The 27,583-nt window shown below is 41.8% G+C and overlaps 1 protein-coding gene across 3 annotated transcripts; it reads left to right on the plus strand.

The window, feature by feature from the left end:
- The first annotated feature begins 5,953 nt into the window (after positions 1 to 5,953).
- ptp4a1 (protein tyrosine phosphatase 4A1) lies at positions 5,954 to 24,023 on the plus strand. 3 transcript variants are annotated; one of them, XR_004567451.1, is made up of 6 exons: positions 5,954 to 6,142; positions 9,272 to 9,921; positions 10,206 to 10,298; positions 11,505 to 11,683; positions 12,261 to 12,391; positions 16,670 to 16,702. XR_004567451.1 is itself a non-coding variant. In XM_034200252.1 (6 exons), exons 2-6 carry the CDS (start codon positions 9,817 to 9,819, stop codon positions 22,994 to 22,996), a joined length of 522 nt encoding a protein of 173 aa, XP_034056143.1. In that variant the 5' UTR covers positions 5,954 to 6,142; positions 9,272 to 9,816; the 3' UTR covers positions 22,997 to 24,023. The 3 variants fall into 3 exon arrangements, 2 of the variants coding, with proteins under 2 accessions (XP_034056143.1, XP_034056144.1); XM_034200252.1 differs by lacking the exon at positions 11,505 to 11,683 and adding an exon at positions 22,879 to 24,023 and having other exon boundaries at positions 16,670 to 16,744; XM_034200253.1 differs by lacking the exon at positions 11,505 to 11,683 and adding an exon at positions 22,879 to 24,023 and having other exon boundaries at positions 5,971 to 6,142; positions 9,275 to 9,921; positions 16,670 to 16,744.
- The last annotated feature ends 3,560 nt before the right edge of the window (positions 24,024 to 27,583 follow it).

Genomic DNA, 27,583 nt, shown 5'->3' on the forward strand with positions numbered 1-27,583 from the left:
ACATCACCATGTGTCTCCTCTTCTTCATGTCTCTTCTACATCAACATGTGTCCCCTCTTCTTCATGTCTCTTCTACATCAACATGTGTCCCCTCTTCTTCATGTCTCTTCTACATCAACATGTGTCCCCTCTTCTTCATGTCTCTTCTACATCAACATGTGTCCCCTCTTCTTCATGTCTCTTCTACATCAACATGTGTCCCCTCTTCTTCATGTCTCTTCTACATCAACATGTGTCCCCTCTTCTTCATGTCTCTTCTACATCAACATGTGTCCCCTCTTCTTCATGTCTCTTCTACATCAACATGTGTCCCCTCTGTGGAAAGAGACTCTGAAAGTTTCAGGAACAAAGATTCTCTCTCTTTTTTGATCCATTTCTATAAAAACCTGTCTGAAAATGAGCTGATCAGATTTTGGCCACTTTATGATGTCATAACGATGTTTTGGCTTGTGTAACCATTAGCCAATCAGCATCCAAGGTAACCCCCCCCCCCCCCCCCCCCCCCCCCCCCCCCCCTTATCACCTGAATATCCTCCTAGAGCACCATTAGTCGCATTCACACCGCAGTACTTTTCCCACAAAGATTAATGAGAACTTAGTTCATGAGAACGCATTCACACCGGAATAAGTTCCTGGGGGTGGATTAGGCAAAGGAAGCCGCTGACGTCACTTCTTCTCCTTCTGCTTTGGGTTTACTGGCAGGTCGCAAACAACTTCACGGCGAATACTGCCGCCCGGAAGTCCCCGGCCCGGAAGTCCCCAGAGTTAGGGACTGGCTTCAGAGTAAATCGCCAGAACGGCGACACCTCCTCATCTCCACCCCTCCCATGTTTTCTTTTGTGTTGCCATAAGTTAGTCTCTCTGCGTTGGTGCCCTGGGCTAATGCTAATAATGCTAATGCGAGGATAATAAAATGGCGGCTTCACAAAACTTTTTTGGGAGTTTTACGGGGCGTGGTTTGCAATCCGCCCAGCCAATCAGACATAGGAACCTTTTTCTCCCACGAAAGTACCTGCTCTCTAGCAGGGACTGAAAAGGGGGGGAAAAGGTTCTCATGAACTAATTTTAGTTCCGGCTCTTTTTGGTGTGAACGAGACATTTCGGAACTAAAGTGGGAAAAGTACTGCGGTGTGAATGCGGCTATTATGTTCTTTGTAACCAAATCTCTCTCAGAGGGGCGTGGGGAGGGGCTCCTTATTTTCATCTAAAGTAACAGACAGAGAATCAGCACTTTGGAAACAGGGCTGAAACAGAGGGGATTATGGGTAATGCTGCAATGATCTGTATGGTGTTTGGAGACAAAGGCCCTTTCTCACTTCTCTTATTTTTCATTTCCTCGCTCCTCGGTCTCGGTCTCACCGGAAGTTGATTTGTCTGCGCCATCTTGAGTAGCGTCCCAATGGCCTTATTTTTGCCGGAGGAGCGATAATGGAGGAGCGATAACCGAGGAACCACCAGACCATCCTTCGATGAAATCCTCAGACACTCGCCCCGCCCCCTTACTGTGTATCGCTCACTGATTGGACGATGCAGCGCATTCACTGATCTGATGCTTCTTGACATGAGAGCAGTTTCCCAGCGGAGTGAAGAAAATACATGAACCTCACGGGAGTCACTCCTCAGTTTATACCATGTTTTGTTTCAATTCATGTATCATTTAGTTACAAATATGTGATATATCTGAACAACAAAGTGGTCAAAAATAATTGTATTCATTTTTTGGAAACATTTTCATGATCGCTTTTTTCGTTTTACATTTTCATTTATTGTCATTTCCATTCAGTCAGTCATTAAGTGCTATTTTAAAATGTGAATTTGCTACATATCCACACAAACAAAGTGTGCAATCCAATGAATGTTAATCTAACTGGGTTTTGATAACATATCTCTTTTTCTTCTCTCAATTATTTTATTTCTATTGTGCAGTAACTAGTACTCTAACGCATTACTTTTTAAATTCAGTAACGCAGTTACCGTTACTACATGGTGCGTTACTGCGTTAGTTTTTTATATAGTCAACAGCCAGGCGAACAGAGATGAGAACTGTACTTAAGTACAGTACTTGAGTAAATGTACTTAGATACTTCCTGTGTCACATGCGGAGACGCGCTGTGGGCGTGTTTGTGTTGTTTACTAATGGCGCGTTTCCACTGCAGCGGGTAGCTCGCTTTAAGCGTGCCGAACCGTGCGGGGCCCGTTTTTGGTTGCGTTTCCACTTGGCCTAGTTTTGGCCCGGGGCTACTTTTTCCTAGCCCGACTACATCGTGGTTCTAGGGCCAGGAACAACCAGGCTGAGTCGGGCTGAGTATGCTAAACTAGAGAGAGAATCGCTGGCAAGGGGGCTACAACAAGATGAACATATTCGACCGTGAATTAATTGTAATACACGTTTCAAAATGATGCCGAAGTAACAACATACTGATACCGGTTAGTAAAAACCATGAATTAATGCTTTGACAAGTCTGCAGACAGACGGCAGGCGAAAAACCCTTTTAAAATGCGTGTTTTTTAAATGTAGCTTGGCTAAGCTAACGTTATATATGCTCCGACCGTCCACACTCACAACAACGGCCTATACAGACATAAATAAACCAGCGACTGTATTCGCCATGACACAGGCAGTCTGTGGTTTGTACTTGTTTAACTTTTGTCAAGTTTCTGAACAGATATGAGGAGCTGTGAGCTCTGAGTGCTAAGAGCTAACGGCTGTGTTGTTTTTCTGGGGCTCTCATTGAAGATGACGTCACGGCTCCGCCTACACTGCGTTACTATAGTAACTACCCCAGTTCCTAAACTGTAATGGAAACGCAGCATTAAAGTGAGCCGGGCCTAATAAGGCCTAACCAAACCGAGCGAGGCCTGCAGTGGAAACGCGCCATAACAAGACTATCATGGCGGCGGCGGAGCTCAAGTCTAGTTTCTCCACCTGGAGCTATTCTCACTATTTCACTTTTGTCGAGCACAAAGAAAATAACGTTTCTGTTAAATGTAAGTTGTGTCCTGGCGGGTCAAAGATTCTATCTACTGCCCAAACCAGTAATTAAAATCTCTTAAAACATCTGCAAAAACAACATGCTGGGACGAAGCTTGTCACTAATGGCACGTTTCCACTGCAGCGGGTAGCCCCGTTTAAGCGTCCTTAACCGTCCTCAAGCGGCCAGGCCGGTTTTTGGTGGCGTTTCCATATAGCCTAGTACCGGCCAGCGGGTACTTTTTCCCTCTTTTTCCGGCCTCATAAAATCGTGGTTCCCTCAGACCAGGCCAGGGCTGAACTAGTGACGTCAACACTCTCGACTGCTGATTGGTCAGAGAGAATCGTCACAAGATCGCGCGCGAGTTCATCCCTAGCGTCGCATATATATTTAGAAGCAAGCTTGCAGCATTTTTATAAACAGCATTTTGTAAACGGATGAGCTACAAAAATGGCTACGTCTAATAAGAAAAGCACACCGTGGTCGACCGAGGAGGTGACGACGTTCCTACATCTCATTGGGGATGATCAAATCCAGCGGGAGCTCGACGGAACAACTCGAAATGTGAACAAAAACAAAGCCGATCGCCCCGCCTACACTGCGTTGCTAGCCCAGGTCCTAAACTGTAATGGAAATGCGCCACGGCCTGGGCCGGCCAGCGAGGCAGCCCGAGGCCAGAGCGAGGACGCTTAGGGACGCTTAAACGGGGCTACCCCGCTGCAGTGGAAACGCGCCATAAGACCGGCACAGACCCAGACTCAGCCGACGCCACTCCACCTCCACCTAAGCAACAGCGGCTGGATTTTAACCAAGGGACTGCTAGCCAGGGAAAAGTCGATAAAGCCATTGCACGGTATGTTGTAGAACACATGCAGGCTATTGCTACAGTGGAGTCACCCGCTTTCAGAGAGCTAGTTAGCATGATAGCATGTCTGGGCGGCACACGGCATATGGGACGGAACACTTTTTCCAACTACCTGGAGAAAGAATATACAAAAATGGAAAGCCAGCTAATATCGATGCAATCCAGATAGCATATAATGCATGTCAAGTTGATCAACAGATTGTATTATTCTCCAATGCAATAACAGTACTGACATGAAGGCTATAAGGGCATTAATGGGAGCCCTTTTTATAAGTAACTAAAACCTTTTCACAGTAACGCAATACTTTTTTGTAAGTGGTCAGTAAAGTACCTTAGTTACTTTTGAAATGAAGTAACTAGTAATGTAACTAGTTACTGGTTTTCAGTAACTAGCACAACACTGTCTTTGGTCAATGTCGTTTATCATTAGAAATGTTAATGAGATCACTTTCTAATCTGTTATTTGTAATTAAATTGATTAAGAGGACAGGATAAGCACAAGGTCCATTTGGTGGCTGTTCTGGAGCTTTCTATCAAATCACACATTGCTCCTCAAGACGTTTTCAATCTCAAACTTTAAGAGGATAAGAAGTCCTTAAAGGTCTGAAATAATCACCCTGCAGATGGAGATTGTGTGATGCAATCGGGATTATAAAACGATGTGCATTATTTTTACTCTACAGTATTTTGCGTCATATGATTTCGCATTTTCACAAACTGCAGCCCCCAAAACAATTAAAGTTGAATTGACACCTGGAAAACAATTTTGATATGTTATTAAGAACTTGGACATTGATAAAGCATCACATGTTTGATAGGAGGAACATTGCAGTTACAGATATTGGTAAATACTTAAAATGTCAAGCTTTTTCTTGAATGCATACATGGCCGCATGAGTAACAAGGTTAGAGTTGTGTATTGTGGAATCTGACCCAATAAACTGTAAATGTGTGTCTCCTGTATTTGTCCAATAACTACAATCATTTAAAAAGCATATAAACCAAAGACTGTATGGCCTAAACCCATTAAAGTCTGTATTATAAAAGCATTTCAATAAAGCAATTACATGTGTATGACCTTGGCTAAACAATATGCTTCTACCAAACAGTATAGAAGTCAATGGTCAAATGATCAAATTGCTATTCAGCAGCCTACTTCACACAGAAATTGTGGAAACTCTAATAATTGTTTTTTAAATATATCAAGGAATTTAATTACATTTATTATATTAGCTCCAGTGAATGTTTACATGTTTTTATTTATTTTAGTACATTTATCAATTACCTTTATCACTAAATGACAGTTCAACCGTTTGGTAGCACCTGCTATTAGTTTGAGTAACAATGAGTGTCATGTCAACAACAATTAATGATCCTATTGTCTTTGTTAGAAAGAGTCCATTTTGATTACATGAGGTCAATTTATGAAGATTCTGCACGTTTTCTCTGCGGTCCACGTGTGTTTCCAGGGGGTGAGAGTGGCGCGAGGCCTCGGCAGCACCAGCTGACCTGCAGCATGGAGAGATGTCTGGACAGAACACCTCACATTTTTCAGGGTGGGGTTTTAAAGGGCCAAGTCAAGCTGGAAAGGATGCACTGCAGGAGGGACCGGAAGTTATTTTGGGGTTTGTCTTCAAAATAAAGCTTAAGGTGTGTCTTCATTAAAACAAAACACCTTGCGAGAGGTTGCAGACCTGAACCTGAATATTTCACATTCTGTAAAGTATCTTAAATTATCAAACACATATAGTGGAGTAAAAGTAGGCTTCAATGTTTGCCCTTGGTTTTTCTCTGGCGCTTCAGCCTAAAATGAAAATACTCAAGTAATGCAAAAGCACCTCAAAATTGTACTTAATTGCTGTTCTTGAGTACATGTAATCACAGTCAGCATACCTTTATTGTTCTCACAATTTAAATTGTTACAGAAACAGAGCCAAAAACAGCAAAATATTAATTAAGAGTCATGCATAACATATTCAAATTCTAAGATACATTTACAATTTACAAAAATACACATCCAGGTGGACAACAAACAATACCAGTAACAGTATATGTTTTAATAAGTGTAGCCTACTTAATTACACAGTCTATCTGCTGGACACTTTTCTCGTGTTATTTTGAAAGTTCTGACAGGAAGTGGTACTGTTCCCTCTCCATCCAGACGGTACCGTCGGACCAGGAGACTTCGACTCCGCTCGGAGAAACAGCACCGGACTGTATGGTGGAGAACCGTTTCTATTTTTTATCTTTTTCTGAGGACCGGCTGTATGATTAAGCTACAATCTTCAATGAGTAAGCATATCCCAGTAAGTACCGTGCTTGTTTTGTGCCTGCCATTTTGTTGTTATTCCGACCGTTTGTGTTTTTAAATCAGAACGTGATCTTTACCAGCTGGCCTTCACGTTCTTCTGTGAAGTCAAGGCCTGATTTAGCTCAAAACCCGGTGAAAAACCTTAGTTACTCTGACTATTATCATTGAATGTGTTCCTTAACTGTCATATGAACTAGGTAAATGGGTATTTGCACTGTTATTTAAGCGGATTTAACGGTTTCCGTGATGTTCGTCATGGTCAGGAATCAATCCGCCAGGAAGTGCGCCGGGCGTTGAAGCCGATTTTGAAATGACGTAGTGGCCGAACGGTGGTACTACAACGCCCGTGACGTCTTATGGCCCAAAAATACCTTTTCCCATTGACTTGCATTGAAAGATAGATCAATTCACAAAGCAGCAGTGTGTTCAGGCAGGTGGAAATAAGTATAACAAATATAAAATAAGAACAATAAGCACATCTATAATAGAAAATACTTATATCAGAAGTCATACACAATATACAATATTCTTGATACATTCAAATGTTCTATACAAGTGCAAAATACTGCAGCATCAGCAATATAGACTTATACTACAGGAGCAGAAACATAGGACAGTATATAAATGACAGAGGTGCAAGGTAGCTGTTGACTTACATTGGGAAAGAGACGTCTGTAAATCAGCGTATATATTTGTTTTAATGTAAATAAACTACCCAGCACGATCAGTTGTATATCTCTTATTTAAATCACAAGGGTCTAAAAGTTGTGAAAAAAGCTGAATGTAGAGTTAACTTCTCTCTCCATTAATTTGACTGAGACAAGAGCAGAAGAAAAACTCAACTGCGCATGCTCCATGGGCCTACATACGGGTACTTTGAGTCTACAGTCGCTCCACACTGCTTCATGCGCCACTAGGAAGCTCCCATAGGAATGAACGGTGTATCCAGTTCTCTTTATCCATGGTGGGATGCGCAGCACTGCCTGGTCCCGGATAGTCACTCGGAAGTTTCTGTCGGCTAAAATCAACGCATTTCACCGTGAAATAAGTCGAAAATACAAATGACATCTTCTGTGTGAATTCCCCCACTTATCACCTGTGTATTGCTGCAACAAGGCGTCGTGTTTCCTCATTTTAAAGCTCTTTCTCCCGGCTCCTGACAGCGCCTATAGGCCCATAACGTTAAATGATGGCGCCCAGTCAGTCTATCCCCACACAAAGGACACTTTACAGCCTTAATGCAACAACATGTCAGCCCTTTAAATCACTACTTCAATGCTTTTTTTTACCTTTTTGGTCTTTTTATGACATCTCCCTCTTAGCCATATATACTCTTCCTTTTGTTCTCTATGTTATGATTTTCTACCAAATGCTTGTTTTTTATAAAGGATTAACAAAGCACACTTGAACAGCTTAGTGTTTTTGCAGCATAAGCTGGATAAAAACATGTACAGTAAGTAATCACATCCATCTTAGTGGCGTAAAGGGCAGATACATTAGTAAATGGCGGTGAGTTTGTGATGGTAATAAAGTGCATGTTAAAGCCCAGCTGAAGGCCTCGTGGTGGGCTCAGCTCTCAGACCTGACCTAGATGTCAGAAATGACACATCCTTCTCATTGTACACCATTAGATAAGATATTACATGGTGCTGCAGTGTCACCTTATATAACACGCTTTTTCATCTTCATCCGTCTCATCATTCGTTGTTGGTCCGTCACAAAACAACCCGTTTTAACTGCACCATATATCAACATTTTAACGTAGTTGCAATGTGGAGAAGTTCAATACTTGAATAGCAAGAAGCACAATATTTGTTAAAGGCTGAATATGTGATACAATACTATTTTCAACAAGTTATTGTCAAGCTTCAGAAGTATCCCTTCCTACAAAATATATTCTACAGACTTAACGAAACATATTTATTGGGTACATGTCCTTTTAAGAAATCTCACCATCAATCATTTGATATATTGTTCAATAAAACTGATAATTATGATTATGTGAATCATTTCGCAACTGCAATAGTAATCGCAATACGTTATTGTTTCTTAATCGTGCAGCTATATGGGGAATATCGACTTGCTTAACGTTTTGCCAACTGTTGTGATTAGATGGTTCGATACCACACACACATTTTAGTTCTAGTAATGTTGTTGATGCTGTGCACGATAGCGTGAGTTGAGCAGGAAACTCTTAAAACCGTGTGATGAAGCGTTAAAGTCATTGAGTCGATGTTGAAGTCTGTTGTGTTTGGTTTCTCTGCTTGTTGTGAAATATTAAGTTGCAGCTCTGGAAATAATCGGCTATTGTTCAAGTGAGGCTGCTGCTTAATGATTATTTGTGGTTATTATTATAATCTGTTTGCAGTTAATCCTTTGTTTGTTCTGTGAAATGTCAAAAACAAGTCTGAAGGATTAGGGTTAGAAAAATCCCCAAACTATTCAGCTGTTTGTTTGAGAAAAGCAAACAGATATATATATATTTCTAAAGCTGTAATGAGACACTTTAATATTTCTTGTTGAGCAAGTCAATTACAGAAAATCATGAGTCGGCAGATATATTTTGTCGACAAAGTACAGCCCCAGTAGCTGCTTCTTAGTTTCAGTCAGGGTTTGAATTTATAATCATCTTCATTATCGTTTAATCTTATCAATTGTTTGCACAATAAAATGTCCGTCAGAAAATGTCAAAAAAGTAGATCCCAGTTTTACAAAGTCACCTTCAAATGTCTTATTTTGTGAGTCCAAAACCAAAAGATGTTCAGTTTTAATATGAGACGGCATGTGAAGGGGGAATACCCGCAAACTGTAGTTCACTTGCAATTAAGTTTATTAAAATGATATTACAATTTGGACTTTCCCTCCCATGCAGGAGAACTAAAGCGTGTCATAGAAAACAAGAGAAAACAGATACATCTATATTTGAGAGGCTGCAAACATCATTTTTAAACATGAATATTGACTTTATCCATGAATTGTTCGCCATCATTTTTCTGTCACTGGATTTAAATGTGTGTAACCTTAGTTTCAGAGCTTCACCGGCCTCCACAGAAGCCTCCTATCCTTTCTATAACTGTGTGTCTAAAGCGTGTCCGTGCTCCTCGTGTCCCCCTGTGTCCTGCAGCAGTTCTGTGGTGTTCTGGGTCACACATTTATGGAGTTTCTGAAGGGCAGTGGGGACTACTGCCAGGCTCAGCACGCTGCCTATGCAGACGAGTGAACTGCCGAACTCGCCTTCATCGATCCGAAGCACTTGAGCCTCTGGAGGGACCCGGCAGGAACTTGGCAGGACCGGGACGCCTCCCAGAACCAGAGAGAACCGGCCTGGATGGGGTAACTCCACCCGCTGCACACTGCCCTCGTCGGCTCCGCCTGGCCCCAATCAAGGTGGAACCAGCCTTGTTTTTTTTCTTCTTCCTTTTCTTTTGTTTCACTCCGATTGAGAAGGTTTTGAGTTCTGATTGTACGCCCTTTTTTTCGGCCGCCAACTCTCTAAATTCGCCTCTCGAAGCCTTTTTATTTGCCAACATCGGAAGAAGACCGGAGGATTTCTGGGTTTCTAGGAAAGCTCGTTGGACCTTTTTGTTTGACATTCCCTCCGAGTTTAACTAAGTGTTTACATTAGTGTTTTTACTCTGTGGAAGATTTGGTTTTACGTTTCACGTCACAATGGCTCGAATGAACAGACCGGCCCCTGTGGAGATCACCTACAAAAACATGAGGTTCCTCATTACCCACAATCCCACCAACGTCACCCTGAACAAGTTCATCGAGGTGAGCCTCAGTCATTGGTTGAGAGTTAAAACTTGCTCAGCCAGATTCAAGAGGCATTCACAAGATTAGATTACACATTTGTTTTGTAGTAACTTAGAACAGTGTGTCCACATGTGTTTGGAAATATATTTTTAAATCTAAGATTACAAAACTTACAGGGCTTGTTCATTAGCAGATCAACTGTCATTTAGGACACATTTGAGTCTTTAAATCCCATTGTGATTAGAATAGGTGACATATACTAGAGAAAGCTTTCTTATAAATCCTGTGATGCACTTTTCCAGGAGCTGAAGAAATATGGAGTGAGCACCGTGGTGAGAGTGTGTGAGGCCACCTACGATTCCACTCTGGTGGTGAAAGAGGGAATCCAAGTTCTGGTGAGTCCAAACCTGTAAATCTGTAAATATATTAAACCAAACTTAATGTGGGTTTTGCCAGTTTTCTCTCACAGCTCTGCGTACTTTGCTGATCCTGCCTAGTCACTTTTATCCTTGTGTTTCACCCAATTTCCCTCATATTTCTAATCCATAAAATGCACAACAGGCTAAATGCAATCATATCTTTTAGCTCACAGCTTCCTCCTGTTGCAGACATGGTGACGTTATCCTCAGATTTATACATCTTTAGACAAGCCATGCCAAAAACGATGCTTCAAAAACAACATGAAAGGACTGGTGAATGGTTTTATTTGAAAACAGTAGAGATAAAGCATTACAGAGGACTTAAGTGCACATATTATTAATTATATTTAGTGCTTTCTATCCTCATGAGAACCCTCTTCCTCTGCTAAAAGATAAGAAGCGACGTAGATATCAAGAAGTGGGTTACGTGTATGGTGTCATCCTTATTTGTTTATCTATACAGATAGAAAATCATGTTTGGTCCATAAGAAGAAAGGAAAATCCTCAGCCTGATTTCCAAAAGCCCGACTTGACAGATTCAGAGAGTACGTTCTGTTCCATGAACAGTTTTAAACCCAAATGTATTCAATCCACAGTGATGTAAAAATAGAAGGAAGCAGCTGATTCTCACACTTCAGAAGCTGCAAGCCTCACATGCTCTGCGGTCACATCACTAGGGCTGCTGCCTCTAATTAACCCCTTCGGTTGATTTCTTTATTCCATTTGTCATCTTTTAACTAATGCCCATCTTCGATTAACACAATATTTAAAGTGGCGCTTTAACATGAACCTACCCTAATACTGTTTAAATCGTAGCATGGAGAGTATTTCTTTCTTCAAGAACAGCCTTATAAATGACTTTATTATAGAAACAGTGAAAGGGCTCAACGCTAACTTTTAAAAGTGGTTGCCAGGCTGGCAACCAGGCATCAGCTTTTGGTTGCCAACAGAAAATACGGTTGCCATTTTTTTCCACAGCTATCATACTGAATAAATATTTACTGTGAATGTATGCAAACATGTATGGCATATGGCTGTCTAACAGAAGTTAAATCCATTTCTCACTTATTCTGACAATGTACTTAACCCCAAATAAAAGAACCCAATCAAAAGAGTTGTTAAATAATAGTGAAGTCACGTTGTAATAACAATAACTCATCTGTCTCGAGTTTTCTTTTTCAGCTTTGCCAAAAGCCACTGTGTCAAGTGTCCTTCCTGGGTTGCCGTCCGGAGTTGTCCAATATGGCGGACCATCTCGCACATGCGCAGTACCGATCGGGCAGGGGGACGGATCGGGTAGTGACATGCACCGCGCACACGAGTAAACGTGCATCGCTTTCTGGCTCCGTAATCACACCGATGCACGTGCAACTTAAGTATCAGGTTCCGACTGGTCACAACAACAATTAAATATCACTCTTAATACAACACATATTTAACATCTATTTTGGGGTGCACCTTTAGCTGTTTGCTGTCCTTATTTCTTTATGTTAAAAACTGGTTGCCACTGATAGCAACCAAAGGCCAAGAAGTGGTTGACATTTTTTCTGAATGGTTGCCAATGGCAACCTGGCAACCGTTACTGTCGAGCCCTGAGTGATCAAGTAATGTCATTCTTTAGCCTTAAAAACAGTCCTCAACACAGCGCTGTCTCGTCTAATGCTTCAAAAAGCAAGCATTTTGTTTCTCTAACGTATTGTACACATGCTGATTTGATCAATAACCTAATTTAAACAACAACATCTCGTGTAACCACTTCAAAAACCCCTCAAACTGTCTCCTGAAGACCCTGACAGAGACCGCCCCTCCCCCCACAACAACATCTGAGTTCCCCTGCAGCTGGATCAGCCTCTCACTCCTTTTGTTTTGGTTTCTAAGAATCTGGGTGCAGATGACATCATTTCCTCCTCTCTCTCTTCTCTCTCTGTTCTCTTCCAGGATTGGCCGTTTGACGACGGAGCCCCGCCCTCCAACCAGATCGTGGACGATTGGCTGAACCTTCTGAAGCTGAAGTTCAGGGAGGAGGCGGGCTGCTGCGTGGCCGTGCACTGCGTGGCCGGCCTGGGGAGGTGAGAGAGCAAAGGGTTAAAGGTCACCTATTGTGCAAAATCCTCTTCTTCATGTCTCTTCTACATCAACATGTGTCCCCTCTTCTTCATGTCTCTTCTACATCAACATGTGTCCCCTCTTCTTCATGTCTCTTCTACATCAACATGTGTCCCCTCTTCTTCATGTCTCTTCTACATCAACATGTGTCCCCTCTTCTTCATGTCTCTTCTACATCAACATGTGTCCCCTCTTCTTCATGTCTCTTCTACATCAACATGTGTCCCCTCTTCTTCATGTCTCTTCTACATCAACATGTGTCCCCTCTTCTTCATGTCTCTTCTACATCAACATGTGTCCCCTCTTCTTCATGTCTCTTCTATCAAATATCAAAATGTTATGTTCAACTAGTATTGAAAGCCAGTGCAAAACTTTAAGACTATATATAAATACATATATAGAATAATGTTTTATATTACATTATTGCCTCTGCATTGGATTATTATCGGATAGGGTAACTTCATAATTAACTACGTCTGAAAGCAGAAGTCCAGGGCAAATAATTGCAAGTCTCTTCAGTGCGCACGTCACAAAATGAGGTGCATTGTGGGACATGTAGTTTATGGCATTCAACCGTATAATAAACGTGTTATACTCTTTGCGAGCCACATAAAATGAGGTCTCGGGCCGGTTTTGGCCCCCGGGCCTTGAGTTGGACCCCCCTGGATTAAAGTATTAAGGTCTTATCAAGCAGGATCATATTTTACAGCGGATTACCGTCAGGGGGATGTGGCGGATCAACTGTGACACTTCCTGCTGCACGTACAGTCTGTGGTATAGAGACAGTTGGGTTTATATGTTATTTATCAACAACTTAGATGATTTTGAAGTCGTTTATCAATCAGAATACTCTGTCTCTAATGTGCTGCTTTTTATATTAGATTTATTTGTCTTTTAACAGGCTACAAGTACTGTGACACATAAATGCTGTTTTACATAACAAAAATATCAACATAAATTATCTATTGTACATCTGATAGTTGGGCTGTTTTTTAATCTGCAGATTATTTATTTTTAATTCTTTGGTCGGTAAAATATCTGAGAAACGGCGATAGACGTTTTTCAGTATTTTCTAGGTTAAGTTAATGTCTTTCAAATATCTTGTTTTGTCCAAAACCCCAAAATATGATACAAAACAGAGAAAGCAGAACCTCAACAGCATTTATTCCCCAGCAGATATTTCAAAGACTCGTTGGTTATCAAAATAGTTTCTGATTACTTCTCTGTCAATCGGGTAATCGATAAGTCATTCGCAGCTCTAATGGATAGTGGGACGTGAATAATAATAAACAGTAGGGTGTATTTGAGTACGCTAGACAACTACCACGTGGTTTATGTCATCGTAAACCAGATGTGGCATTTATAGAGTAGAACAGTGGTTCACAAACTTTTTTCAATAATGTACCCCCTTTGAAAATAAAATTCAGCCAAGTCCCCCCTGATCAGCGCAAAAACTATTTGTTAAGGACAAAATGCCTATATAAAGAGGTACAGCACAGCGCTGCGCCATCAGTGCCTGATTTATTAAAACAACAACCTTGTAACTGAGAAACACTTAAATGCTACATTTCAAATGTTTACAATCCATCACTAAATTCATGGCAAACCAATTTTAACATCATGCAATAACACTAAGACGACATTGGCTGCATTGAACTAGTGTTGTCACGATACCAACATTTTGGTTTCGATACGAATTGCGATTCCGATTCTTTTTCGATACTTTTCTTAAAAAAAGGGAAACGGTCTTAAATTTAATTATTGTGCTTTATTTCATACCAGAACCATAACACAAACTTTTAAACAATGAGAACAAGAAATTAAATAAATGACTAGAATTTGTATTAAATATAATTAAGCATCATCTATAAACAACTTTTTAGTTTTTCGCTTCTGGCGTCTTTTTTGTCAACAAGCCGAGGCGCAGCGGCAGTTGCACTCCCACTTGCAGCCATGCTTCTCGTTTTCTCACATGCTCTGGCAGCTAGCGCGTGCACGAGAGAGGGGAGGGACTTAGCGTGTGCATGAGAGAGGGGAGGGACTTAGCGTGTGCATGAGAGAGGGGAGGGACTTAGCGTGTGCATGAGAGAGGGGAGGGACTTAGCGCGTGCTTGAGAGGGGAGGGACTTAGCGTGTGTATGAGAGAGGGGAGGGACTTAGCGCGTGCACGAGAGAGGGGAGGCACTTAGCGCGTGCATGAGAGAGGGGAGGGACTTAGCGTGTGCATGAGAGAGGGGAGGGACTTAGCGCGTGCTTTAGAGGGGAGGGACTTAGCGTGTGCATGAGAGAGGGGAGGGACTTAGCGCATGCACGAGAGAGGGGAGGCACTTAGCGCATGCATGAGAAAGGGGAGGGACTTAGCGCGTGCACGAGAGAGGGGAGGCACTTAGCGCGTGCACGAGAGAGGGGAGGGACTTAGCGTGTGCATGAGAGAGGGGAGGGACTTAGCGTGTGCATGAGAGAGGGGAGGGACTTAGCGTGTGCATGAGAGAGGGGAGGGACTTAGCGTGTGCATGAGAGAGGGGAGGGACTTAGCGTGTGTATGAGAGAGGGGAGGGACTGCAGGCACGGCTGCAGTGCAGGGAGTGGAAGCAGAGCGCTGAACACACACGGCTCTTATTAAAACGGCGCTTTCTCACCGGAGTACTTTTCCCCGTCATTCTTAAAGTACCGATACTAATGAAACGGAGGAATCGTAACGTTTTTAACGGCAGGGTATCGCGGTACCTTTCAAGTATCGGTACACCGTGCAACACTACATTGAACTGATCTTTTTAATAAGTTGTACTTACAATGTAGTGAAAAATGGGCTAGTGCTTCACTGAGGATCTTTGTCATTCTGACAGGGAGGCAAACTGCAGTTATTACACTTCGCGTTTTGAAATATGTGAAACTCTGTTCATATAAAACCCACACTGCTCAAACTTCCTTACTTTTCCTAAAATTGGTATATTTTTTTTCTATTTTTTTCATTAACATAAAATAAATATCACGTACCCCTGCAGTACTCCAACGTACCCCTAGGGGTCCGCGTACCCCCATTTGAGAACCACTGGAGTAGATGATAGATAGACATGATCTACTAATGGAACAAACGTTTTCAGCATTCGACTCAAAGCTTTCTACAGATATAAGAAGCAAACACTTTCACACAAATACCAATTCTGTCTTAGTTTCATGTTTACATAGAATCAGATAAATGTTTTCATCTTGTTTCATCTATAGAGTGCCGCAGTGACGCGTCCTAAAACCCGGAAGTAAGTTAGCATTTCACCACTTCCTGTTCCCTGGTCTCAGAGCCAATGGGATCTCTCCATAGGATTTAGGAAAATATCTGGAAATAAGGTCTGTGGCTGAAACACATTGAAGAGACGAATCACGTTTTGTTCTACGACATTAAATCCATCAGCAGTCAATCACCCACTGGTGATTTCTGAAGAGTTGACGTGTCTGAAAAACGATGGTTGTTACCAAGTGGCTGAATAGGACTACAGAAGTCGTGGAGGTCGTTGTACGTCATTACGCCGAACACGTAAACACTCCTCTAAGTTAGTTTCTGTTCTGCTTGAAAGCAAGTCCCTGTCTCCTGCAGACTGTTCAAACAAAAGCTTCAACTCGTACCATTTAGAATCTGTATGTTTGAATATGGATCTTAAGTTGGCGTGACGTTGAAGCAGCGACCCTGCTGTAGTTCGTTTATAGCATAACGTTAGCATTTAGCTTCTGGTGACTAGATTTATGATTAGATAATTATAAAAGTAGGATAGACGTGGAGATTATCCGACTGAACAAAACGTGACCCGTCTCTTAAATGTGTTTCAACCACAGACCTGATTTCCAGAACCCTATGGAGAGATTGCATTGGTTTTTGACGAAGGAACCGGAAGGAGCTTACTTCCGGGTTTTAGGACGCGTCACTGTGTTCTCTCTCTTGAGGTTAGAAATAGAAACAAAAAGCAATCTGAAGCAGAAGTGGCTTCTCTTTCATGTTGTTCTTCAAACCTTTAGACAAACACGTTCCGTTTCCTCACGTCTGCTTTAAACTGATTTGAGAGTCAGATCGTCTGAACCTCGACTCCATAAACTTCTCTTATCTGTGTTTTATATACAAACTTTAAATAGTTGAGAGAAAATATGAACTTCTTAAAACTTCCCTAAGTAAGTTTTTGTTCTCAGATTTACGTGTTTTTGATATGATTGAACTGAACACAGTGAAATGTATCGTTGTGTTTCCCCTGCAGAGCTCCGGTTCTGGTGGCGCTCGCTCTCATTGAATGTGGGATGAAATATGAAGATGCTGTCCAGTTCATTCGACAGTAAGTGACACGCATGGAAACATTTTCACAGAACTCCACGTTTAGCTTTTGATTTACAAAAATTGGGTACATGCTCGCAGCAAAGTACTCTCAGCTAATCCTGAGTAAACTGGACTTTAGGGGCTGGAGTAATACCTGCAAAGACTCTTATTTGACCTGTTGTGTATATATATTTAATTGTAGTCTAGGGTTACCTGCATTTAGCAGTATTCAGGTCCTTGCCTGAAATCAAACCATAGTCATTTCCCAAATATATATAGTTTTTTCAATTCGTGAAATGTCCTCACATTTAGTTGTATTGGTTATTGTGACCAGGATGGATACTGAGCCGTACACAACGTTTCCTCTCAATCACCTCCAAACTATGATTATGTAGGTGATTGAGACAGAATGTATCCACAACAGATCAATGGTCACATTATTTATCAAATAAAAAGTCAAGGAAGCTTCTAAAAAATTTGAAAATGTGCTGTTTTTAGATTAAATAAAATCCAACTTTAGTTAGTAATATACTTAATAATGCATTTTGAGAAGACATGTCACTTGTTTTACCCAAAGCTTACATACACTCAATACCATGGGCAATCCCCACAGAAGAAGTTTGGGGTGAAGTGCCTTGCTCAAGGACACAACGATATGCTGACTGCAGTGGGGATTGAACCAGTGACCCACAGCCTCCTAAATAACCAGGGGTGCACATAACTGGTACGCATGCGCGGCAAACATCTGAAATGCGTACCGTCACTTGTCTCTAAGCGCAATTGCGTACCGGCGGACTTGTGAAGCATTTCCAGAAGGCGCTGCGATCACTGGACGACAGCGACTGCCGTACGCACAGACGGGGCTGCTGTTAACGTCTGTGTGCACAACGGAATTTAACTTCCGTGCGAGTTCCACACGCGTGCTCCACTGGCGCCCCCCCCCCGCAAAACAGAGGGGCAGGCCTGAGTACCAAACATTGTCTCCTGGTACTCATTTGAGTAACTCACTAAGAAAGTGATGTGCACCCCAGTAAATAATACAATTCTTCTAACCAGAAGTGCAAAAAGCTTTGAAATGTCAAGAAAGACACCCTCAGCGCTCTCTGGTGGACAGACGTTGAACTGGAGACCCCAAACTGTGTTTCAGTTGACCACTGAGTTTGATATTTCCTGCTTGTCTGAGGGATTTATCTCTGAGAGAAACTGAGGGTTTCATGAAGCAGGGAGAGATGAGTCATTACAGGAACATCAGAAAGTGAGAGGAGTGATTCACGACGAGTGGGTTCATGCTCTTAAAGTATGTGATGCGTCAGAGCTGGAATATTTATAGGTCGCACATGTTTGCTTTGAAGTGATATTAGGATTTTCATAGGAAGTCACAAGAATGTTAGGTGGATAAATGCTGACATTTAGGTGTTTATATATGTTATCACAATGTATATTAAATGTATTTCTTGATAAGAAATTGATAAAGCATTAAAATCACAGGGGGTCCGCGGGGTCTTAAAAAGTATTAAAAGTTGATAAATCAATTTAGCGAAAAGTAAGGCTATTAAAAAGTATTAAACGGCATTTTCCAAGGTATTACATTTTGTAGCTTGTTTTCAATAAGTATATGAATTGTCCAAAGAGGTTGTATTCTACAGTCTGCCTGAATGTAATCATTGCGTAGGTGTGTAGTGTGATTCTGTGTAGTTTATTTATGGCATCCCGTTGGACTTGACGTCATCTGGGGCCTCATGTATAACGCCGTGCGTAGGATTCACGTGGGAAGGTTGCTTACGTAGTAGAAATCCGAAAAATAGGTCCATACATTTTCCGCCACTTCCCGATTCACCAAACATTGCGTACCGGCGAGGAAAGTGCGTACAGCACTTCCTACGCCGGTTTCCCTTTATAAATCACAACCGACTCGAAATGCGGTGCAGCTTTTGCGGGCTTCACGTAACGCCCATATTTGCCTATATATAGTCAAAGAAACGCCCATTCATTCATTCTGACTGACTGCATGAAGAAGATCGCAGGAAATGACGACAGAACAGCTAAAAAAGACATCTCACACCGTGTCAGATGTGGGTTATTTTGGGGAGGTCGAGATAAAACATATTGTTTGGTGGATGCAGTTTGAACCAGAGTAGCAGCATGGAGGTCGGATCGTCACCAAAATAAATAAATAAGTGGCCCGAAAAAGGTTAATGACAAAAACAATACACATAGCCTTCCTCAGGCAGTGTGTTTGTACCGGGGACAGGAGACCCCCCCTTGATGAGAGACTGTAAGAAGTGATCGGGGAATCCCCCGGTGTGGAGTCATGACGACTGGATCTGAATTATGTTTTTGTATTTGGTGGTTTGTGTCCCAGCTGTCGATCAGCTGTGCGCAGCTTCTCCACTGCAGCCTGTGCATCTCACCCCCCCCCCCCCCCCCCCCCCCCCCCCCCCCCGCAGCAACCCTATATCCACCAGTTAAAGGAAATACAACTAATGTGTTGTGTTATATTAGCTGTACAATTTACCACATGGTGTTCTTAGTTTCCATACCTCCTGTGTTTTACGAGAGTATTATCAAGTCTTAGCAAACGGCATAAAACACGATTAAACGTGATAGTATATAAAACCTATAGAAATGCAACACGGTGTCAGTTTAGACGTAATTCTGTCCTCCTGCTTACCGCATCATTTATGAGAAAACATTTCATAACATTAACACAACATATTCGAGGTGGTTTTAAATAACATATACGTATTTATTTATTTCTCCAAGTTATGTTTTTGTGTGCACTGAGGAGTCGCAAACAGGCGTTTGTTTAATCATTTTAAGATTGGCTTTAATCAATGTTTGAAAATGAATTCTTCATAAATGATAAATGAGAGGTAACATTTTATTTATGGTATTATTTCCACATATTTCTCTCCATTCTTCCTTCTGCCAACGGTGTCGCAGTTTCTCGTCTCTCCCGTTGTTGTGCTTAGTGCGTACGCATGGGTTAGAGTTTGCATGGAGGACCGCACGTTTTCCCATCAAGTTAGTATTTTATAAATCGCAAACATTGCGTAGAAACTGGCGTACGCCATTTTTTGAGCGTATATCGCTTTATAAATGAGGCCCCTGAACAGGACATCGCACGCTCACTGCTTGATAGCGTGAAGGTCCATTTACGCCGGTTGCTAAGCAACATCGTTATGGGGAAATGCAAGTCTGCGTCCAAATGGTTGGAAGATAAGGAGGAAGGACAATCAATACTGTGTATAGTCAATGTGAGGTAAAGTGTGTCGCCAAGGTAACCGGTTAAAACTCAAAGTGGCGATGAGGTCTTAAAATGTATGGAAAGGGTCTTAAAAGGTTTTACATGTGACTTACATATATACAAAGATTTCACATAAACAAGTGAACTAAGCAACATAGAAACACATGTCAGTACACACTTTGTCTGATCTTGTTATGACTGATTGGGTTTTGTTTGAGACTGTTTTAAGTTGTCTCTCACGGTGCTGTTTCCTACCTTGGGCCAGGACTCTCTTGAGACCTATCCTGGTCAAATAAAAGGGGGGACCTATTTTGCAACATCCTCTTCTCCATGTCTCTTCTACATCAACATGTGTCCCCTCTTCTTCATGTCTCTTCTACATCAACACGTGTCCCCTCTTCTTCATGTCTCTTCTACATCAACACGTGTCCCCTCTTCTTCATGATCTTCTACATCAACATGTGTCCCCTCTCTTCATGTCTCTTCTACATCAACATGTGTCCCCTCTTCTTCATGTATCTTCTACATCAACATGTGTCCCCTCTTCTTCCTGTCTCTTCTACATCAACATGTGTCCCCTCTTCTCATGTCTCTTCTACATCAACATGGTTCCCCTCTTCTTCATGTCTCTTCTACATCAACATGTGTCCCCTCTTCTTCATGGTCTCTTTCTACATCAACATGGTGTCCCCCTCTTCTTCATGTCTTTTCTACATCAACATGTGTCCCCTCTTCTCCATGTCTCTCTTCTACATCAACATGTGTCCCCCTCTTCTTCATGTCTCCTCTACATCAACATGTGTCCCCTCTTCTTCATGTCTCCTCTACATCAACATGTGTCCCCTCTTCTTCATGTCTCTTCTACATCAACATGTGTCCCCTCTTCTTCATGTCCTTCTACATCAACATGTGTCCCCTCTTCTTCCTGTCTCTTCTATCTTCATGTCTCTTCTACATCAACATGTGTCCCCTCTTCTTCATGTCTTTTCTACATCAACATGTGTCCCCTCTTCTCCATGTCTCTTCTACATCAACATGTGTCCCCTCTTCTTCATGTCTCTTCTACATCAACATGTGTCCCCTCTTCTTCATGTCTCTTCTACATCAACATGTGTCCCCTCTTCTTCATGTCTCTTCTACATCAACATGTGTCCCCTCTTCTTCATGTCTCTTCTACATCAACATGTGTCCCCTCTTCTTCATGTCTCTTCTACATCAACATGTGTCCCCTCTTCTCCATGTCTCTTCTACATCAACACGTGTCCCTCTTCTACATCAACATGTGTCCCCTCTTCTACATCAACATGTGTCCCCTCTTCTACATCAACATGTGTCCCCTCTTCTACATCAACACGTGTCCCCTCTTCTACATCAACATGTGTCCCCTCTTCTTCATGTCTCTTCTACATCAACACGTGTCCCCTCTTCTACATCAACATGTGTCCCCTCTTCTCCATGTCTCTTCTACATCAACACGTGTCCCCTCTTCTACATCAACATGTGTCCCCTCTTCTACATCAACATGTGTCCCCTCTTCTACATCAACACGTGTCCCCTCTTCTACATCAACATGTGTCCCCTCTTCTTCATGTCTCTTCTACATCAACACGTGTCCCCTCTTCTACATCACATGTGTCCCCTCTTCTTCATGTCTCTTCTACATCAACACGTATGTCCCCTCTTCTAACGTGTCCCTCTCTCATGTCTCTTCTACATCAACATGTGTCCCCTCTTCTTCATGTCTCTTCTACATCAACATGTGTCCCCTCTCTTCATGTCTCTTCTACATCAACATGTGTCCCGTCTTCTTAATGTCTCTCTACATCAACATGTGTCCCTCTTCTTCATGTCTCTTCTACATCAACATGTGTCCCGTCTTCTTCATGTCTCTTCTACATCAACATGTGTCCCCTCTTCTTCATGTCTCTTCTACATCAACATGTGTCCCCTCTTCTTCATGTCTTTTCTACATCAACATGTGTCCCCTCTTCTCCATGTCTCTTCTACATCAACATGTGTCCCCTCTTCTTCGTGTCTCTTCTACATCAACATGTGTCCCCTCTTCTTCATGTCTCTTCTACATCAACATGTGTCCCCTCTTCTCCATGTCTCTTCTACATCAACACGTGTCCCCTCTTCTACATCAACATGTGTCCCCTCTTCTACATCAACATGTGTCCCCTCTTCTACATCAACATGTGTCCCCTCTTCTTCATGTCTCTTCTACATCAACATGTGTCCCGTCTTCTTCATGTCTCTTCTACATCAACATGTGTTCCCTCTTCTTCATGTCTCTTCTACATCAACATGTGTCCCCTCTTCTTCATGTCTCTTCTACATCAACATGTGTCCCCTCTTCTTCATGTCTCTTCTACATCAACATGTGTCCCCTCTTCTTCATGTCTCTTCTACATCAACATGTGTCCCCTCTGTGGAAAGAGACTCTGAAAGTTTCAGGAACAAAGATTCTCTCTCTTTTTGATCCATTTCTATAAAAACCTGGCTGAAAATGAGCTGATCAGATTTTGGCCACTTTATGATGTCATAACGATGTGTTGTCTTGTGTAACCATTAGCCAATCAGCAACCAAGTTACCCCCCCCCCCCCCCTTATCACCTGAATCTCCTCCTAGAGCACCATTGAGTTCTTTGTAACCAAATGTCTCTCAGAGGGGCGTGGGGAGGGGCTCCTTGTTTTCATCTAAAGTAACAGACAGAGAATCAGCACTTTGGAAACAGGGCTGAAACAGAGGGGATTATGGGTAATGCTGCAATGATCTGTTTGGTGTTTCAGCCAATCAGAGACATGCTCTGTATATATCTGAGACCTATTGATGAAAAACAGTATAATAGGGGACCTTTTGAAGACACAAATAATATAAACTAATCTTCCGTCTTTTCCTCCAGGAAGCGTCGGGGAGCGTTCAACAGCAAGCAGCTGTTCTACCTGGAGAAATATCGTCCAAAGATGCGCCTGCGCTTCAAAGATTCAAACGGCCATCGCAATAACTGCTGCATCCAGTAGAGCCAACCCCCCCCCCCCCCCCCCCCCCCCCCCCCCCCCCCCACTCTTTAATTCCACCTCGCTAGCTTATATCCTGGCAGGCTTGTTATTATTTTTTTAAGTCATTGTGTTGAAGTATTATTCTTGGGAAAAAACCATGCGTGGTAATTTAACTGTCCCCCCCTTCCATAAAGTGTCAATAAAAAGTGAAAAGGAGTTGTGTGAACCGGGATGTTTTTCTCCTCATGTGCCCGAAAAAAAAAAGTGAATTATGAGGGGCAGCGCTGAGTCGTGTATCATTGTACGATGTTGGATTAATAGTTTATTTTTTCTGCAAACACAGCCCAAAGATTTTTGATTTGGCCAGTGCGTTTACATCGAATGTGCTCAAGTTAATAAAATTGACCAAATGATGTACCCCGTTTAAATTTAAAAGGGTTAAAGACTGACTAGTTAGAGGTATGCCTTCCTTCAAATCAGATGGTTTCATCCATAAATGCCTTACAATCGAAGTGGAGCAAAGGCAAAGGAGGTGGAGTCTTCCCGCCGCTGGCATTGGAAAAGGTGTTTCATTTTTCTACTCGGAACACAAAAAAAAAGAAATTGTTGCCTTTGTCTTGTACAGGAAGTCTTACACTCACTTATGCCCTTTCAGTAACTATTTTTTAATATGAAATGCTTAACTGTTGCAATATTTGTCAATTGAAAGTCTAGAGCTTTTCTGTTCTCTATCAAACCTTCTGTTTACTAATTAACTGCCATGTCCAAAATGTGATTTTCATTCTTTTTTAATTTTCTTTTTTGGTTTTCTTTTTTGCTTCGAACTGGACTTCCAACGTCTGCGATATTTTGTATGCCTTTTTATTTGATGTCCGTAACTTAAGACTTGGATACTTGATGATTTTATGTATTTGAAAATGTGTACTATTATTATTAGGTTGGCTATTTATACTATCAATGGATGTGTGATTTAGTACCGTGAGCGACAAAGTTGTACCTGTTTACCAACTTGTGAGAGTACATTAAATGATACACTGAAAAAAACCAAGAGAAGACTTCATGGTGGTTTTTTCAATACTCATCCAAGGTCCACATCCAACATGTTTTCAGGGCTTTAATTGTTTTGCATCTCAAATCTAAGTTTATCATTAATGTGTTAACTTATTTGTTATAAAATCTGCCTCCGGGTCAGATTAAACATATTTATATTCAGCACATAAGCTTAAACAGCTCAAAGGTCAAGATAAAGACCACTTAAAGGTGGGGTAGGTAAGCTTGAGAAACCAGCTCGAGATACACTTGTTATATTCCATGGAATGCTCTTAACATCTCGATAGCAATGAATATCTGAAGTGCTTTGACAAAGAATCCATAAAGAAATGTCATCTGTGGAAGCCGTGGCGCTGTAAAAAGCACGACCAATCATCTGAGCCGGCCCGGCTAAAGTAACTGGATGGCCTACCTGCCTGTCAGCCTTCCATCTGGGCACAAACTTATCTCGTGCCCTCATTGGTCATGTGCGCGTTCGTGTGTGTTGGAGGAGGGGCTCTGTGAGGAAGTGGCAGATTTGTTCCGGTCGTGTATTTTCAAATTCTAGCGCACTCGAGCTGGTTTCTCAAACTTACCTACCCCTGAAATATTTATTTAAAATGGTGTCATGATCAAATATAATTGCTTCTAAAATATAATATATATCTTCTTCTGGAGATATTCTAACACATCTGGTGTCGTTCACTTTTTTTTTTCAGTCGAAAGTAATGCACAATGAAACACATTCAACTGCCCCAGAAACGGCATGAAATGTATATTAGTGAGAGGTACTTTTTTTGAAGCTCCAACCACCGGAATTCGTTATAGGCTACTAGTCAAGAAAACTCTCCTGGTGAATTTTATTCAAATTCCAACAACATGTAGGCTACCCCTCCCTCATCGACCTGGGCTGCCACACCAGCAGCTTAGGTCGATGAGGGAGGGGTACATGTTGTCAGATTGACAACATTGTGTCTTTATTTAATGTCGAAATTATTTGAATATTTATTGCAGCTTAAATATGTTTCTTTCTTTCATATCTTTGTTTCCTTATTAATGAAAATGAGTGACATGGTGCGCCAAATCTTGTGCAGCAAATTCAATTGGCTTCGCTGCTGTGTTATGTACAAGATAAACAAATAGGGCTTTGTTTTATAAAACTATATAGGGATTATGTAATGCTTGACTTGTCTAATTAAAATATAAATACAAATTAAAGTGGACCTATCATGCTATATTTGAATAATATAGTGTAGGACCATACCTATATAACACATATTTATACTTTTTATTTTTCAAAATACCAAACAGATCATGCATTTTAGCCATTCCTCATTTCGCTCAATTTAACACTGTCTTTTCATGGGCTGATTCTGTGAGAACAGCACCATCTACAGGCCTGGCATATGTACTACAGCGTCTCCAATCAATCAATCAATCAATGTTTATTTATATAGCCCAATATCACAAATGTTACATTTGTCTCAGTGGACTTTACAGTTTGTACAAAATATCAGTATGACAATACGACACCCTCTGTCCTTAGACCCTCACATCGTACAAGGAAAAACTTCCGGAGAAAACCCACAGTTTAAAGGGAAAAATGGGAGAAACCTCAGGGAGAGCAACAGAGGAGGGATCCCTCTCCCAGGACGGACAGACGTGCAATAGATGCCGTGTGTAAATTGAAAAGATAATACATTTGCAACATAGGTAGTCCAAATGTTTGGAAATGCATGTGTGTATAATAGGCAGATGAATCCACGAGGATATCCATCCAGGACCTATGATCCAGGACCACAGCCACGACTCAAGATCCAGGGCTCGCGATCCAGGACAGAGGAGCGCAGGATCATCCATGACTCCGGATCCCGGCGTATATAGACACCAAAAAGAAAGACATTTGGGGAAGCTGGGTTAATCGGAACATGAGAGTACACAGGTATAGACAGAGAGAAGGAAGAAGTAAGATGTCCCCCGACAAACTAAGCCTATATCAGCAAAACTAGGGGCTGAATCTAATCAGCCCTAACTATAAGCTTTATCAAAAAGGAAGGTCTTAAGCGCACTCTTAAAAACGGATAGGGTGTCTGCCGCCCGAACACAAACTGGAAGCTGATTCCACAAATGTGGAGCTTGATAAGAAAAGGCTCTGGCTCCCATTGTACTTTTAGAGACTCTAGGAACAACCAACAACCCTGCATTCTTGGAACGCAATGCCCTAGTAGGACAGTAGGGTATAATGAGTTCTTTAAGGTAAGATGGCGCCTGCCCATTAAGGGCTTTGTAGGCGAGAAGAAGAATTTTAAATTCTATCCTGTGTTCTATAGGGAGCCAGTGTAAGGCAGCCAGAACAGGAGTAATGTGGTCCCTTTTCCTAACTCTGGTTAGTACAACGAGCTGCAGCATTTTGAATCAGCTGAAGCGACTTGACTGACTTCTTGGTACACCCTGATAATAAAGAGTTACAATAATCCAGCCTTGAAGTAACAAATGCATGGACTAGTTTCTCTGCATCGTTTTGAGGCAAGATATGCCTGATTTTTGCAATGTTACGTAGATGGAAGTAGGCGGTCCTTGAAATTGATTTTATGTGGGCGTTAAAGGATAAATCCTGATCAAATATAACACCAAGATTCCTTACAGTCTCACTGGAGGCCAAATGAATGCCATCCATAGTTAGTATATCCTTAGATAATTTGTTTCGTAGATTCTTCGGGCCAAGTACAATAACTTCAGTTTTGGTCGTGTTTAACATCAAAAAGTTTAAGGTCATCCACGTTTTTAAGTCCTTAAGGCAGTCTTGAATTTTATTTAGATGATTAAATTCATCAGGCTTGATTGATAAATATAGTTGAGTATCATCCGCATAACAATGAAAATGTACAGAATGATTCCTTATAATATTGCCTAACGGAAGCATATATAATGTGAACAAAATAGGTCCGAGCACTGAGCCCTGTGGCACTCCATGGCTAACTTTGGTTTGCGTGGAAGATTCATCATTGACACGTACAAACTGAGAGCGTTCAGATAGATAGGACCTAAACCAGTCTAAAGCAGTTCCCTGTATGCCAACTAAGTGCTCTAGTCTTTGCAATAAGATATCATGGTCGATAGTATCAAAGGCAACACTGAGATCGATTCAACATCCGGTTTCACTATGAGTGGTCGCATTTTCGAGAGCTCCCGCTTTGGCGGTTATTCCTCACGATTTTTTACATATTTCATCCTCCTGACAATATGGATTATGGACTCCTACCTCAACTCATCAATGAGGCAACATCACTTAGAGAAGGAGAGTAATGAAAGCGGGGATAAAATGAACCACAATGACTTTTACCTTCTCAACGGCAGGGAAAGGAAACACCTTGCTTTTGGAAGTGCAAGCATTCATGCATTATTAACTGCAAACCCGACGCGAAAGTACTTACCCCCGTCAGGCAAACTAGACCGAAGAAGTATGATCGTCTTGGTCTTATTGTTAGCGGGAGACATCCATCTGAATCCGGGCCCGGTGCAGACAAGAAGCCAGTCCTGCAGGCTCGAGGAGCTAGCATCACAATTAGCATCAGAACT

This window comes from Gymnodraco acuticeps, unplaced genomic scaffold (genome assembly GCF_902827175.1).
Source record: "Gymnodraco acuticeps unplaced genomic scaffold, fGymAcu1.1, whole genome shotgun sequence".
In the NCBI taxonomy this organism is placed as follows: domain Eukaryota; kingdom Metazoa; phylum Chordata; class Actinopteri; order Perciformes; family Bathydraconidae; genus Gymnodraco; species Gymnodraco acuticeps.

What these genes read in the sequence shown, in the direction of transcription:
- ptp4a1 (XM_034200252.1), top strand. Translation starts at nt 9,817, where the DNA reads ATGGCTCGAATGAACAGACCGGCCCCTGTGGAGATCACCTACAAAAAC. An exon ending in CCCTGAACAAGTTCATCGAG is followed by an intron (nt 9,922 to 10,205) that starts GTGAGCCTCAGT and finishes GCACTTTTCCAG; the next exon opens with GAGCTGAAGAAATATGGAGT. An exon ending in TGCGTGGCCGGCCTGGGGAG is followed by an intron (nt 12,392 to 16,669) that starts GTGAGAGAGCAA and finishes TTTCCCCTGCAG; the next exon opens with AGCTCCGGTTCTGGTGGCGC.